Consider the following 17,017-nt stretch of genomic DNA (forward strand, 5'->3'; position numbering starts at 1 on the left):
GTTTGTCATGACCTGCAGTGTATTAGACAACCCTGGAAAGATGTGTTGATCTTTTTGGTCTTTTACCTGGCAAAATAAAGGTTTGAGATCACATTACGTAGATGCAAAACTTATATTACTGACACGAACAGCGAAATGAGTGACTACAACCTCAGTAGAGCTGGGTTGAAATAATCGATTTTCCGATTTTTAATCGATTCGCATATCAATGACCGATTATCGATTCGTACGTCCAAAGATCGATTTATTTATTTTTCAATTCAAAAAAAAAAAATATATATTTTTTTTAAATTAAAATTATTTTCTACATTTCCCTCAGTGAACTTCAATCTACCTTCAAGAAAGATAATTCAGGACTCGTGGATTATCTTTCTTGAAGGTAGATTGACCCTCAACCTTTTCATCAGTCTTCCAGCCATCAGTAACTAACAATACTTGTAAGATTTGCTGTTTAATATTGATATAATACTAGTTTTAATATGTTGCTTCTCTACACAGTCATGAAGTGAAGGAAACGGTTCAAATACATTTTTCATTTTTAATAACATTAACCCCCGGGTCGAATCGAAATCGGATCGAATCGAAAATCAGATCGAAATCGGAGTGAATGGGATGGGATATGAGAAATCGGAAAAAAACGATTTTGAAACGTAAAAATCGGAATCGAATCGATTCTTGAAATTTGAATCGAAACCCAGCTCTAAACCTCAGGCCTATTTAATTGTCCCATAGCCTATCAAAGAAATGTTTACACAATCAGCTGTGCTCTAGAATCTATAGTGCACTAGAATCTATAGTGCACAGCTGATTGTGCTTCTAGTGAGTGTGTGAAGTTATCAAAGAGCTGATGAAACTGGAAAATGATATTGGCTACATATATGTGCCTCATTAAATATGCTGTATTATAATAGTAAAAGTTTGAATAATATTGCAGTAAATGTACTGGGCTAAAATGTAACTGCTGTACAATGTTCTTTAAGATCTGGATTCGCCTTCAGCCCTCCCTGTTGCTCCTGCTCCTGTTTATTCTAGTACACTGTGGGATTATCATGAACTTCAACTAGAAAGTGCACGTAAAAAAGAACCAAAATGCAACTGATACTTTTTGGTTGAAATTGTAGTGTTTGTTTGTTTGTTATGACCTGCAGTGTATTAGACAACCCTGGAAAGATATGTTGATCTTTTTGGTCTTTTACCTGACAAAATAAAGGTTAATAAAGAAATACGCTAAGAGACGTTACATATGAGGTGCAACTTCAAATCCATTCACTCCCCCCTGTCTTCAAAGTCTTCAAACTCTAACGACAGGAGACTATCGGGCTGCGAGCGTTTGGTCACTTAGTACTGTGTGATATTTATGTTCTGCCAAATAAGATTTTCTGTCATGCATATGAATTCCTGCTGGAAAGCGGATCATACATTACCATGTTTAGGAATCTCCAGCCTTCATGAAGCCCTTCAGACTCGTCAGACTTTTTCAAATCCTTATTCTTACCCTTTCTAACATGTGTTATATCACTGCATGTGTCTCCTGGGACATTGTAACCCCGAGCAGTATGTGATTGACAGGCAATCCGTTGCTTAAAATCAAGACGTTGCAGCAGAGAACATGTCTTACACGCAATGCCGATGATATTCAACTATCGCTGTTTTATTCTGACCATTTCGGCACAAATTGAAAGCATAAAAACAAACTGACCTTCAGCTTTGAATACTTTACCCTCCTTTTAAAAGAAAAAGCAGCCCTTTTCCCAGACATGAAGATTGCGACCGTTTTGATTCCTTGCTGACATACTTGACTCGCTCGCTCTCGTCAAGTTTATACTTATACTTCATGTAACTCTCACAAAGCCTGTGTGCCTGCGTATGTCCTGAACAAACATAAATAACATCCATATGGACTGTATTTGCAGTAACGGGCAGACAGGCCCCACAAGGCCTGATGAGAGATATGATTCACTTGTTGACTGCAGGGAAGTTGGCCTCCTCCCTCGCGGTTCCTGTTCCTCCTCCTACTCAAAGGCCGCCACTGCTCCAACCAGAGCTGGACTTATACCGACAATCATTCTGGTCCTGGAGGGGGAAGAGAAAAAGCAGAACGCTTCAATATTTAATGTTTGCTTTTTGCCATGGCTGAAAGTGCCATGGATACCTGACAGTTGTCGCGTTCTCTGTTGATGTTCAATAAGAAGTCGTTTTGTCTGGGTTTTGAAACTGGGATATGAATTATTCTTATTAGTTTAATATGTCGTATTTTTGAGGTGTTCCAAGTTGATTAAGTCACGTAAGAAAAAATATACTAAGAAAAAGGTTACATGTATAATGTGGTCATAGTGGTCGAGTGCAGCGTATAGTCATAAGATTGCTAGTTCTAATTCTGTTCTTCACACTCATTGTGTCCTTGGGCAAAGCACTTCACCTCAACCAGTTTAAATCTGAATTTGTGATTTGGTGGTCATCAGTAGAATTGTTTGGACATAGAGGTACAAACGTGACTTAAAGGTGCTCTAAGCAGGGAGAAGAGATGGTTTGAAGGGGGATAAGGAGGCCATCAGCCCCTGGCCAATCAGTTGCTAATCAGGTGCTGCATCCAAGTAACAATAGGATTGTTATGGCCCATTGTAGGGCTGTAAGGGTAACAAAGGATATTGGTTTCAGGTGAAACAGGACAGGCGGCTGGCGTGCAGGGCTTACTCGGAGTAGGATAAATATTAGAGTTCTCAGACTAGATCCACAGGTTGAGAATGATTCTTGGATGAGAGTCGTAACGTCTTGTTTTTCTGAAACAGTGTCCAGATGACTACAACTGAAGCTTTTTCTACCAAACTAGTTTGGTGTAAGGTCCTACACCTGCTTGTCTCCATGGAGATGTTATTGCTCAGGGTAGAATGGTCACGAAACAGACCTTGCATTACATTTTAAGTTTAATATTGCTAATAATATTATAGTATTTAAAAACCTGTATTATTCCTGTGAGCGAGTGTTGTTTAGGCTTTACTGTTATTCTGTCTTTTGACAGTCAATTTTAGATTTAGTTCGACTAATTCCCAAGAGATAAGATAATACATTGTATATAGAAACATTCTGAAACATGATAGTCATAATAAATGTAAGATTGATTATCTTTTGACTCATTAATCAAGCATGCGATACTTAACTCCACTTTTTTTCTTCCATTTGCAACTGTATTATGTATTATTGAATGACTTACTAATTAGACCACAGTAATAGTCTATAATGGCCACCGATCCTTTGCTGCATGAGCTGGCTAATGTGATACATCCAATACAAAAGTCAATAAATATACTACATATTAGTCAATGCAGAAAAGGGTAGTAGCTTTTATAATGTCTCCTTGGGAATGAGAAGAGGCTCAAATATGAACAATTACACCATTTCATCATGAAGACCCGAAATGCAGTGGACATTTTGTATTGGCCATCTAATTGTGTCCGTGTAATAGTATCTAGTATTGCTTTAAGCTCATGTGTACAGGTTATATATGCCACCTGATCCAGCTTTGCTAACCATTCCTCCTTCTTTATACCGTCTGATGCATTTAGTCTCCACCGGGGAAAGGATGTGAGCCCAAAACAACCCTGGATTGGCTTTCATCTAAAAATATTTCTTCTTGTGTGTTGTGTCAGAAGTCGAGGAGGTGTTCCGCCCCTGCATGCTGCCGTGCCCAGAGGAGCAGCACCCAGAGGAGCGGTCTCCAGGGGTGCCAGGGGCGTGCAGAGAGCCAGAGGTGCCCCCCCAGCAGCTGGATACAGGCCAGCTCCAGCTCCGGCAGTGCAGGACACGTACGGAGAATATGTGAGTACAGAATATGTGCGATATCATGGCGCCGACAGCAGTGGTCGTATATGCTTGGATAAGGAATGCATGGGAAATACTGAGGCAATGATTCAAATGTGAACTGAATTGTGGAGTGAATCGTTTTTGAGTCTCTTTTTGATTGATGTGATCTTTCAACAAGAAAAAGCACGTCGTTTGGATCATCTTTTCAAACAAATGACACCGGAGACTAGCGCGTGCATTTGTCGTCTGTCTTTGTCTTTGTTTTTGAGTTATTAAAAGCTATATTTATTTGATTAAAAAGAAGAAAAGAAATCGATAAATAGATCAAACGTTTTGCTCCATCTGGTAAGACAAAACTATCATGTGGTATCACGCTGGAACATAGAATGAATTTGACTCTAGAACTTTGGAGTTTAGACCTCGATGTGAACACATCATACAGCGTTTGTTGGAGAGAAGTAGAATAGAGACTGTAGCAATACAGTTTTACTTGGAATCTAGACCATTGTGGTGAAAAGTTGAAGCGATGAGGTGATGATGAAGTGAGAATGTCCCACTGACGAGGCGGTGAAGGGGAGGAGGAGCTGAAAAGACGAGGATGGTTTGAATGTAGTTGGATGAAGGCTGATGGGCTGAGGTGTGTAGTGACAGCAGTAGTAGATTTAGCAGAGGAACATGTTCTGACTCACACCATGTTCTGACCAGCACAGCGCAGGTCAGAACATGGAGAGAATACTCACGCTGCGACGCTGGTGTGACGCCTTTGATTACCAACTCATTAGTTAAACCTGGTGGAAGTTGAGCTGCCAAACTATTTGTTGCAAGCAATTACTGTAGCATTCGCTGATACTTGTTAAACTGTTAAATGTGTATATTTACTTGACCTCAGCTTACATTAGTGACTACAAATTCTTACATTTAAAAAAGTGGATCTCGTTTGATTTTAGCTCTTGTTTGTACTTTACTTAAGTGGGCAGAAAGTTCAGAGCTGGATTGCTGGATTGGTTTTGTCCTTCCTGTGAGCAATGCAAGCCTCGAAATATCAATGACCGACAGAAAAATCAGTTTTGACCGACTCAGAAATAAAGTCTCCGGACATACTGACCGACGCAAATTTTTCGGCGCGTGTGACCCCATTTTGAATTTTCTAATGGCCCATTCTCTCCTTGGCGTTAAAGCGTCCAGTTTACATTCAAATGTGGACGCGTGTTTTTGCGGCGTGAATCCTGCGTTTAGAGCGTCGGACACCGCTCACGGCACTGGAGCAAAGCACTCGCTCTGTGCGGCTCGCAAAGTGGCGCCACGGAACGCAGAAGCTCAAAGGAGGAGAGGGAGGGAAAGAGAGAAGAGGAGACGAGTAGTTCCAGAGCGTAATCTTACCTGTAAATGCTTTTTTCATTCTTCACAAATCTGTTTGTTGTTGGCGTGAGCCAAAGGAAAGTTTCAAGCCCCTCCCCCGAGCGTTACCATGGAGATCATCTCACTAATAAATGATATAATGCTTAAAAGAGCTACAATGAGGGGCCAATAAGCATACGTTTATATTATTTAATCCATTTGTGGCCATTTTATTTTTAAATCAATATGTTGTATTAAAGAGTGGGGAAGTTAATTGTTTGAAAAAAATATATATATATCTAAATGTTTCCTTACTTTTTTCTGATCATTGTGAATAATCGTAAAATCGTGATATTTCTCCCCATGATAATCGTGACTAAAATGAATATTGTGACATCCCTAATAACGAAACAAACAAAAGTCACCCAAAAGCTAATAAGACGAGTAAATATGAGGAAGTACGTAGCACTTGGCTTCACTGAGACTGAGGTGGAGACGAGGAAAGACCATCGTGTCTACTGTGTCTTCAAATGTTGGCAGCGACAGCATGAAGCCAAATAAATTACACATCAATAAAACACACACTGACTGATTTAGAAGCAACATGACAGGTACCAAATGATTCGTACCTGTCATTTTGACAGGGACGTAAAAATAATTATTTCAAGGCTTGCAATGTCAGTAAGGAATGTAAGTAATCTTAGTGCAACAGCAGAAAATATTCTGAAAAAAATATATCTAGATCTCGAAAAGGTTTGAAAGGAACCAGGTCCGTGTACATCTAAAAATGACTGCTGTAGGTATTTCGTTTTTAATTATAATATTGCCATGCAAAGCACTGCACTGTATACTGAGTTCACAGTAGATTATAGGAATATTATCAAAAAATATCACTCTCAAAATATCAGCAGTGCTTTTTAGCCATATCGTTCTAGATTCTAAAAAAAACATCTGTATCAGCATTGGCCATAAAAAAAAAAAAAAACAGCCGTCAATCTCTAATAATAACCCATAATTAAGATACCATGTTATTTGCATTATATTACTAGCCACATATACTTCTCTCTTAGGACTGTGGCCGACAACAACCTAGCATATTTAGCAGAAGCAAAGGAGATGGCCCATGTTTTGGAGATTGCCCCGACAGTCCGCGCCTAACCGCATGCGACAGATTTATTCACCGGGTGACGATTGTAATGCGTGGAGGTCACACAGAAGGACTCCTGGACCAGCTGTTTCCCATCATCCCCCCCCCCCCGACTGTTGCACCTGTGTTTGTGGGAAACAGAGGACCACCGGCATCTGCTACATGATAAATCTTCGCACATCGCCACAAATTAGATACTGAATGAGACACTGCGTATTATAGGAACGCATCACAATCCCAACAGACAGGAGCTCTCCGGCGCACGCTGACAAATGGCCTCTCGTGTTCATCAATTGACTGACAAAGAGATGTTTCTTCTTTCACGTTTGTTGTCTTTATTTATTACCGCCAGGCATTCAGTCGAGCACAGATCTATTCTTCTCCCAACTGTGCAAAGGCACCTCCGGCTAGAGCACTTCTCAACTTGAGCTGATATATGCTCACTAATTTACCAGTTTCACATTTTGTTTGGCAACTTCATGGTTTACTACTTTGTTTTCGTTTTGTCGGAATATTTTAGTCCGTGGAAAGTGCAACATATTTCCTGTCAGGGTTGTAAAATATATCGCAAAAGTAGCGATATTGGAATAATTGGTATAGCAAGTAATTAAATATATTACAATGACTTCAAGGCAATTCGTCTGATACAAATGTACTTTATTGAAAATGTTAAAACATAGCTTATTTATTCTTTTTTTTTTCTTATCTAGAACGTTAACTAGCCTTTGTTTAGTTGTTATTTAGTTTCTGTTATTATTATTTTTTTAATTTTCAGGCAGTTTTTAGCTGTCATCAAAAACATACATAGAGTTGTATTTAGCTTTATTAAATTAGTTTTGGTCCTGCGACGAGTTCGCCAATGTCCAGGGTGTACCCCGCCTAAGGCCCAAAGTCACTGGGATAGGCTCCAGTCACCCGCGACCCGTAACAAGAAAAAGCGGTAGAAAATAAATGAATGAATAAACTAGTTTGATGAATTTCTTTCATAAGTCCTCTTCCTCTGAGCCTCAAAAAAACACTTTCCGAGATTTCCAGATTTGTGATGTCATTAGTAGAGCTTCAAGGTGTTTTGTGCTGTTTAAGGCCATAAATCAGTCGTCAAATTGCATTCATTACAACTGCACAACTGCGTGCCTGCAATAGTATGTCGGGGGCAAGTTAGATTTCTTCATGTCCAGTGTTCTCACTAAGGGGTTTTGGCATGGCGGCCCCGCCTGCTGCGGCCATGCTGAAAAGAGACCGCCAGGTATTAAGATAACCATGCGTGAAAAGCACCACGGCGCCGTCTGTGCGAGCGCGGTAGTACTTTTTGCTGGCGCCGCCCACTGCGCTCGATATGGAAAGCCAATATGATCACACTCCGCCACTTCGGAGCGACGTATGATGTAAATGAAGAGAACGCAGAGCGTCGTCTGGCGTAAATAGAATAAAAGTGTCGAAAAATACGCCGCTCCTAAGTGGCAAATTTTGTCAGTACTTTTTTCGACCTCAGCCCAGCGAGAACACTGATGTTATACATACAGCCAAATTGCATATCACAATAATTTCCAATATTGTGAAGCCCTTAAACAGGTTTGACATGGATTGTGTTGGATACGTCATGGTGCACTTTACTGGCCCCAGTAAATGCCAGAAACACGTTTTCTCCTCTCCCTCCTGAGCAACTCCAATTTATACCATATGCATTCTGAATGCAGTTATGTTGGTGGCACAGTATGATGCATGGGTATTGAGCATAAGGACGATTTTCGAATGGAGTCTTCTAAAGCTGTTGAGGATATCACATTACAGTCTATCCAATTGTTACCAAACAGGAGCACATCTCAGTTCAGCTCTGGCAGTACCATCCATCTTTGTTACCCAGTAATGGTTTCTATGATTCAGCCAAATCTCATTCCAACAAATTCATTAGCTGTGCGGTACCTGCTGCTAATCCTGTTGGAAAATAATAAACCCTGATGTCATTCTTTATGGTGGGTTTTATGTCATCTTTTGAAACCGTAAATAAATGTTGACTCCATACTGCTGCCAAATTAAGATCCAGTTGGAGCGGGTGAACGACTTGTGCAAAGCATGTAGACTGCGATACTATTAAAGTGTTGTTGTAGCTGCTGACTGCTATTGTGTTTTTAAAAGGAAAACATCTAATAATGGCCGCTCTCCCTGTGGAATCTTGGTGTCTGAACCATGTATTGTTAATTGAATCATGTTGTCTCATAGGGCGCTCCTTGTAGTACTTATCTGAATCGAGTGTAATGGATAGGAAAATGCTGCACATAGTCAAATAAGGTCCAAGGCAAATGCCACAATAAGAACTGACATTGGAAACAGAATTCAATGTCATTTTATAGGCTTTTTTAAGTGGACACTAAAAATATGTGATATGATATGTGAGAAAACTAGGGAGTTCACCGAAGGCTATGAACATTTCAAACTCAATTTCAGTACTAAAGGAAAAAAACTACAACTTGAAGACAATAGAATGTCATTTTCAACAGTAGTTTTTGTATTGTGAACCATGAGCCCTGTGCTGGTTTATCATTCTAAAACTATTCAGGAAAGGCCCATCTTTGTTCACCCATCAGTGCCTGTTCAAATTAGTCTCTTGTCTCAATAATAGCTTAGGTATTGATTATTGTTTGGGTTTTGTTTTAGGTTTTTTGACAACTTCCTGAAAGAAAAGTATATTTATCTGCATATTCAAACATAGCGTGTCTGACATTACAAGCTGTTGCCGTGCGCTTGGCCAACGACACTTCACTAACATTGCTTATAGTGTTTACCAAAAAAAACAGTAAATATTCATGGTTATCTTTTTGCCAACATGTTGAAATTTAAGTGTGGTGTTAAATTCCCAATTCCAGTCCTAATTAATATAATTTGAATCAGAATCAGAAAAGGTTTATTGCCATTGCCAATGAACAAAATTCACAAACATAGGAACTTGCACGATGAACAATAATATAAATATATTTGGATATATAACAAAATCAAAATGGGCATGCATTAAAGAAAAAAAACATTTAATATTACTATAGGATAAAAATGAAAATAGGCTTTCTATGTACACACAATTTACGTTTAAATTTACAGATGTAGTGCAGAAAGTGAACAGTGCAGTGAGTGATCGAGTGATTAAATTGTAGTTAGAACTAGACTAGAATAATATAATTGTAATAGACATAGAACAAAGTAACCTAAATTGATGTGATATAGAACTGGTTAATCTGTTCGATACACAACCAAAACCCCAAATGTTAGTTACCTTTCTAATATTTTGAATTTTGATGATGACAGTGGACAAATGAAACAATCTTTGTCTCGTTTTTAGGTAAATGCAAATCATTGAGCATCCATAATCCTTTTACTTTGTAATGCCAAATACATTTTATATGTATTCTTGAATCCAGTTATGTTCTCAAAGTACTAGCTGACCTTAAATGTCACAAACAAACTAAATTCCACTTCCTCTGTTTGCCCATTGCCAGACAGCAGCAGACGGATCAGCCTCCCAAAATAAGCTGTGGTCAAAGCAACGCCGAGATCAAGACGAACGGCGGCCAGAACAACGGGAAAGCACAGACATTTGTCAATTGTAACGCGGCCTCGCCACACTTCAACTTGATGCATGAGCTAACTCTTTGGCATCTCCAATCTGATAGAACCGATTCTATTCCACTGAGATGATGGCGGCGGTGAATTCCAGCCCGCTCAGCGAACTGAAAGATGCTGGCAACCAAGGCGATGTAAATGACAGATATTTTGTTCTTAGTCGCAAAGTGATGACAGAGTGTTACAAAGCCCGGGTCATTTGTTTTCAGGGTGCAGTGTCACAGGGTGTTGCTTTGGCTTTATGGCGGAGAAGTTAAGAGCGTCGTGAGGCACAGCTGCACAGAGGCGAGCCGTTGCCTCCTCGAACAGATGGTAGCGTAATGTAGTCGTCTGGGAACAACAAGCTTCCTCTACTTGTTGTGATTTGCTTAATTTCTGCAGGAGCCAATTCAGCTTAGGGCTTTGTGAGAAGATTCATTAAGCTGGGACAGTCTGGGGTTTCTAAAAATGAAGTGAAATAAATTATAGGATATATGGGTTTTGCAGACGTTTGGACAAACATGGATTGAGTGATAAACTCTTCACTTGCTAATGCTGTATCTTCTGACTTGTTGAATTGACCTTGAACTTGCGATGTATGTTGTGAGCATCACAAACATAACTGTCTCCACACATAATAAATCCACAAACATGAGCATTTATCACAAACGTAATAGGTACTATGTTTATAGGGATTTACTATATTTGTGGGTATGAACACCATGTCCCGCAAATGTAATAAAGCACTTTAGGGGCCCCCACAAGTTGAATGTCCATTGTTTTAGAGTTGACTCTCTTTGAGCCACCTGAGACTCGAGGGGTCTTTGCTGTACACGCTCTCTGCCACTGATTGACTTCTGCCCCGCTGAGTCCTTTAACATTTGGTGCTTTGGAAGCCTATATCACAGTAGGTTTCACTATTGGAATTGTCTGCTATAATGTTACGGTGCCAAGGTTTCACTGTACTGACTCTTCTCTTATTTTTGTATTATTATTTTTGCCCATAGGCTTTATTAGACAGGACAGTGTAATTTGAAATGGGGATGAGAAATACAGACGGTGCATTCATGTTGTACTAGGCCAGGAACTTCCATAAAGCTAAGTCTTGAGAAATAGTAGTTATATTAAGACTACTATTTGAATTGAAGAATTGAAGATTTCACTGTTGTATTATCATGGTGTCATTTAGACCTGTCACCATAATTACTAAATCGACTTATTGTTCAATAGGTAAAAAAATGCATTCGCAAATATGCAAGAGACCCTGCAGATTTCTGGACATTAGCTTGAGGAAGTTTTCTGAGACTGAACCAGGTGAAGCTTTATTATTATTTACAGCAGTTTGTTAAAGTTAAAAAGTTCTTTAAATGTTGCACTGATAGATTTTTACATACAAGTAGAGAACTTGCCTAGAATTATTGCGAACGTTGAAAACGTTGCGTTGAATTAAAAAAAAAAAAAGTATTTAGGCCTAGTGTCAATAAGTGTGAATCATTTTAAAATCGTAATTTCTCATAATAATTCTAACACTAACACTTGTTAATTACAACAAAAATATGCACAATAATATTATATTATTATCATATCATATTAATTTTGCCTTCCCCGTCTATAACCTGCCTAACAAAGACATGTGTGATGTCAGGTGTCATTGTAGTAACTAAGTCTTTACTAGGTGGAGGTCTATAATTCTCATAGTTGCTTATTTTTATTTGTAAAATGTGTTTTTGCTTCCGACTGCACGCATTACTCCAGCATGTTCCCCAGCCTCGTCCATGTCACGCCGTCTATCTGCCGCAGTGTTATTGTGGAGCACAGTGGAGCGCTTCTGATAGCGCTGTAGTAACACGCAGAGCCGGGCCCTCTGTTAGTCTTCAGTAACCTCCGAGGCCAGTGCTTATCTTTTAACAACACGCCTCTCAGCCCATCCGCTGGCATACAAATGAAAGACTCACTTAGGGGCTCTCATCCCCCCCCCCGCTCCCTCCAGCACTGTCACGCTGATCCTGTTTAGTGCCGGAAACATCGCTCGCCCCATTGTACTCGCCGACATATTTGGAGTAAACGCCGTATCAATACAAAACACATCAGATATTACAATAGCTTCACTTACACTGTCGTCGCTGCCCTTTAAAGCAGCTTTGCCCAATTCCAACAATGTGCCGGGGTGATTTATAAGCCAGGCATGTCTCTCCTCTCAGCCCGTCTGTAACTCAATTATGGAGGGGCTTGCTCTAATAAATGGCAATAACATGGCATTGTTAAAGTTTAATGTGGCTTTTAATGCCAGGCAGAGAAGCCGGCGGTGGCAAGGGAACAGCATCCAGATAACGTCACGTAGCCCAGGACAAGGGCCCCCAGCTCAGGCTGAAGACAAATCAGGCCAACTTTGATTACATTAGCCATCATCACTTTCATCAAGCACTGTAGTTCAATACGAAAACGTACTTCCAAAGTTGGAGGAGATAAAAACATGTTTTCAACATATTTGAAGGTCACACATGATGCAAAATGTATTTTGAGATTTGTATTATGATAGAACATTGTTCACTCATCAAAAGCATACCCAGAGTTGTATTTATCTATATTTACACTAGTTTCATTAATCCTGTAAGTCCTGTTTGGTCTTACTCTCACAAAAACACCCACATTTGTAACATCATAGGTAGTGCTCGTATGATGTTACAGTGCGCCTGAGCTGTTTTTTAAGTCCATAAATCATTGCTAGACTCGTACTGAGCATTTCTACCATAAAAATTGTGTTTATTACAACTGCAATTTTATATTAGCATCTTACTTTTTACTCTTTGACAAGTATTGAAACGGGTTCAGTTCCAAAAAAAAGGTGTAAGGTCTACACAACATCTACTTTTCTCAGCAAAGTATCATTGTGACAACCCTTTTCAAACCAGGCAGTTTATCTGAACGTATAATTTCTGGAAATATTTGTTGTAAACTCTGACATATGCAGGTTTGAAATAACTAACGTGTTCATAAGCTGTCATAGCTTGAGAACCCTCTTGAGCTACCGTAAAAAAACGCCATTATCCTATTGAATAGATATTCTATTGTGCTGAGCCTTGTTGCACAACCAGCACATTTCCATACAGAGGGGCCAACTCGACTCTGACCCAAGCCTGAGATATTCACTGACTTACAATGTGCAACATAACCACAAATCACAACATATATTTCATACATAGTGCTACGCTTAGTAAACTATGTAGCATGGCATTGTGCCGTTTCCATAAGGGGAACAATAAGCGCTGCGGTGAATGCTAAGGTACAGATAGAATGCTCTCTGGAAATCTGAGGGCAGAGGTGGAGATGGTGTGAGAAATGATTTAGTATTTATGGATATTTGTTAGAGAATGCAATGTCCGCTGCTTTCTGAATGCAAGGGTATTATCTGGCCTGCTTAGCTGTCTATTATTTCTTCTCAATCAGTGGGAAATCAAACGTATTGTAGCAATTTACAAACATAGCACAAACTTGTTTTTTCAGACGCAAGGCACGCACAGGAAATAGCAGGTAATAATACGTGGTTATGAAAGTTCATGATAGTGCTAATATAATATGACTGCCGCCCACAGAGCTCATTGTTTTTTAATTAGCCCCTCCCCTTCATCTACAGCAGTGTTTTATGAGGAAGCATCTCGCCTCTGTTCTTGTCCAATCACAGCGCAAGTGGCTTTATGTGGTCCGGATAAAAAAAAGCAGGTTAGAATATCGTGTTAAATCACATCACATGAGCGTGGAAGGATGAAATATTAATGTGAAGCGGAGCATTGTGGTAGGAAATGTGTATCTTGTGGGCTTTGATATAACAAATGTCGCAACAGCACGTTGTAATTTTGTCATCTTGTACATGGATCTGGGGTAAATTCATCAATAATTAAGGTACAAACCAGGGGAGCATTGTCCAAGTCTTGACCCAGGAGTCACGAATACCGAGCCAGAAGATGTAGCCTATTGTAGCAAGGTATAACTATTTAGCATATCATCTTTTTACAGATTAAGCTTTTTTCATTGAAACAGCAAACACACAATTGTGATCAGTGGTGGAAGAAGTACTCAATTGTGTTACTTAAAGGAATAATAGAGGATTTTTTGCCAATTTGAGATCTCAGTTAGTCCCTTTTTTTAAAATGCGCATGCGCACACTCAGCCCCCACCCTCCTGTTCTTTCCAAGAGGCCGCCTACCATCAAAACTCGTGTGGAAGCACGCAACAGCCTCGCTGCTACACGTGCGTTTGTTTATTAGCGCGACTGATCGCATCGCATCTCTCGTCTCCGCAGATCTGAGCTCAAACACAGTCTTTCTCTGTCATCATTTTTGTACTGTACACTGAAGAAACTCGCTAAACACACATCGGCATATCAACCACACATGCGCAGCCAGGGAAACTTGCTGACATCCTGGGAACGAGCCAGAACGTGGCTGCAGGTGTGCACTAGCACGCAGGGAATGATTGACATGTGGGAGAACTACTCGGCTGTCCACGCCACGAGGAAGTGAGACTCAGATTGCGCGCCAAAGATCCTCTATTATTCCTTTTAAGTAAAAATACATATACAGGAGCCAAAGTACTTGAAGCACTTATTGTAAATATGAATTCAATATTAAACAAAATAATAGTCATGTAGAGTTTTGGTTGCACCGAGGTTGATGAATGTCCAACAATTGTAAGTTAGGTGATTATAATTTATTTTCTGTCAAAAAAAAGAAGAAAACAATGGTTTGAAATGATAACAAAGCGCGGCAGCAATAGAAGACACAAAAAAGGGTAAATGTCTGTGTGTCAGAAGTTGAATTGTATGCTTTTGTGTTAACAGCACTGTCGGGTGAACTTAAGCGTCCCAGACAGCTGACTCTGTCATTCGCTACAGCTTTTGACATTTTCTCTTTGAGACTTGAAGGTATTGTATTGCTCTTGTCACTACTATGGCTTTCATGTTTTCGTCTAACTTCTAATATTCCAGTAAGTCAGTGTTCATAGCTGCTTATTTTTCCAGGTACTGCAAAACAAAGCCTTCTAGATGGACTGGAATTGAATGAGTGTCTGGAGCAGCCATGTGTCTGAGGAGACAGAGAGATTCTATCAGTTATAAATGGACTGACTGTTCTCTCTAGATAACACAAAGAACAGGTCTATTCAGGTTACACTTGTTTAGCATCAGCTCAGAATGTGTGGAAGGTGAAGTGTCTTTTGATCATTCACATTACTAGTTGCAGAGATTATACTTACACTTTCAGGCTGCTGCTGTTATTGCAAACAGTTTTTTACATGTTTGGTTCGATTGTGGTGTGTGGGCATTAGCAAAGTAATTGATTCAAGGTAATAAGTACAACTGGATGTGCTAAACAATAGCTAAAGGAAAAACAAATACATCACTTGCCTTGCTTTGTATTCTTCCTTTTAGAAAAAACATTTTTTTACAAGGTTCAGAACTTTGTAATTAAATTGTGCAAAACTAGTAAGACATTTCTAAAGTATTTTGTTTTGTTTTGATAAGATTATGATGGCCAGTTACGAAAAAAAAAACAAAGAGAAGTAAAAGTGTCTTGCTTGGAAAGTAATTGTGTTCTCTTTGTTAAGTTTGGTGAAAGCTTTTACAGGTGCTGTCATTTTCAAGAGTTCAAGATAGTCCAGTTCGTCTAAAGTACAGAGCGTTTGTTCACTACACCTTGCATTAGTGATGGGAGCTGCATTCTCCTGCTGAACTTTATTACCAGTGAAGACAAAACTTGCCTTGTTGCTCAATCTGTAAAAAGAGAAACCAACCTGTACATACATCAAAAACACATTGTCTTTAAGTTGACCACAGATAAGCTTACATTGTTAAAAGTACTCTTTCCATTGTCTCATGTAAGGCAATCTCTTTAAAGATAGAAAACCCTGAGCTTGCAGTTTTCTTTGTTGGTGTTTGGATATTTTGCTTTTCTCAAACTGTTGTAATATTATGGTACTTTGAAATGGACAATAAGTTTGCTACATTTCACCCTGGAGAGACAAAGAGACCACGAGAATGGACTGTTTAGCAAGCTTTATTCGCGAGTTATTTGGCGCTCAGACCCCGGCGGAAGACGTTGCAATCATGGGCACTCCATGATCTATTTGTATTAGATGTCTCCCCCCGGAGCCTGGAGACTGGTGGTGGTAGATGTGAAGAGAAGGTAGAAGATGAGGGGAATGCAGAGGAGGAGCAGGGGAGGCGGTGGGTCGCAGTACGGTTTGAGCGGCCGAGCCATCTGCCTGAGGGCTTAAATGTGACCACCTGGTGCTGATTGGAGCGGGGAGGAGTCACTTGAGAGCGTTGATTGGGGATGAGGAGCAGGTGCGAGGGCCATGGTGCAGACGCCCCCTGTCCTTTCACCCTACTTCTTTGTCCAGGAAAAACTGCATAACCTCTTTGGGATAAGCGCAGAAACCTGGGAGAGTCCATGGTGAAGTGAGGGATCTGACTCTCGCAGACGGACAGGCGGACGCCCGCTTGAGTGCGATGATGGCGCTGGGGAGAGGGGTCCTTCCATGGTGGCCTTGACGTAGATGGATGGAGTTAGGTCTTCCAGGCTGAATTTACACAGGCTTCATTTCTGTAGTTATTTTGTGTTGAGAAGTCTTTGTGCACTTTTTCTGCATTTATTATTTGCCCACATAGTACATTTGAATCTTTATTATTTGTCTTAAACCCGTCCTTGTTTCTTCAGTTCACTTCAATTTATTTTGTAAATCACAAAATCACAACAGCAGTAGTTTCCTAGCAGGACTGCGCACGCGTTTTTGATTTTACAAGAGGGCAGATTAGAAATCAAACATTGAAAAAGTCATTGGTCAGAAATAGAGAAGCAGATGTTCCATGTTCACCGGAATTTAGCAAATGTCTGACTGTCCCAGAGCATTCCCCTGTCCTGAAGGAGAACCACAGTGAAGCAGAGATACTACTCCCACGGACGGGCTGCAGATGGTCCAGGACTGATGCACTCCATTTGCAGATAGAGACTGTGGAGCCAGAAAGACTGCTGATGGATGCATAGAGGGCGGCTCATCTAGTATAGTGAGAGCTCATCCAAGCGTCCAGTCAGATGAGGGGCATCTAGCCAGGTGAGGAGCGTCCAGGCTACTGGGGAGTTTCCA

At 40.2% G+C, this 17,017-nt stretch overlaps 1 protein-coding gene across 3 annotated transcripts in view; it reads left to right on the forward strand.

Annotated features, from left to right (window-relative positions):
- Positions 1-17,017, forward strand: part of LOC140361861 (KH domain-containing, RNA-binding, signal transduction-associated protein 3-like) — a 133,354-nt gene that overhangs the window by 92,904 nt on the left and 23,433 nt on the right. For 2 of the 3 annotated variants that reach the window (XM_072447748.1, XM_072447747.1), the window contains exon 6: positions 3,648-3,816. In XM_072447748.1, the coding sequence (XP_072303849.1) occupies positions 3,648-3,816 (169 nt within the window). The remainder of the gene's footprint in view (positions 1-3,647; positions 3,817-17,017) is intronic. The other variant, XM_072447749.1, reaches the window with a different exon arrangement.

Source organism: Eucyclogobius newberryi, unplaced genomic scaffold (genome assembly GCF_026437365.1).
Source record: "Eucyclogobius newberryi isolate DKJ021-1_F unplaced genomic scaffold, fEucNew1.0.hap1 SCAF_16, whole genome shotgun sequence".
In the NCBI taxonomy this organism is placed as follows: domain Eukaryota; kingdom Metazoa; phylum Chordata; class Actinopteri; order Gobiiformes; family Gobiidae; genus Eucyclogobius; species Eucyclogobius newberryi.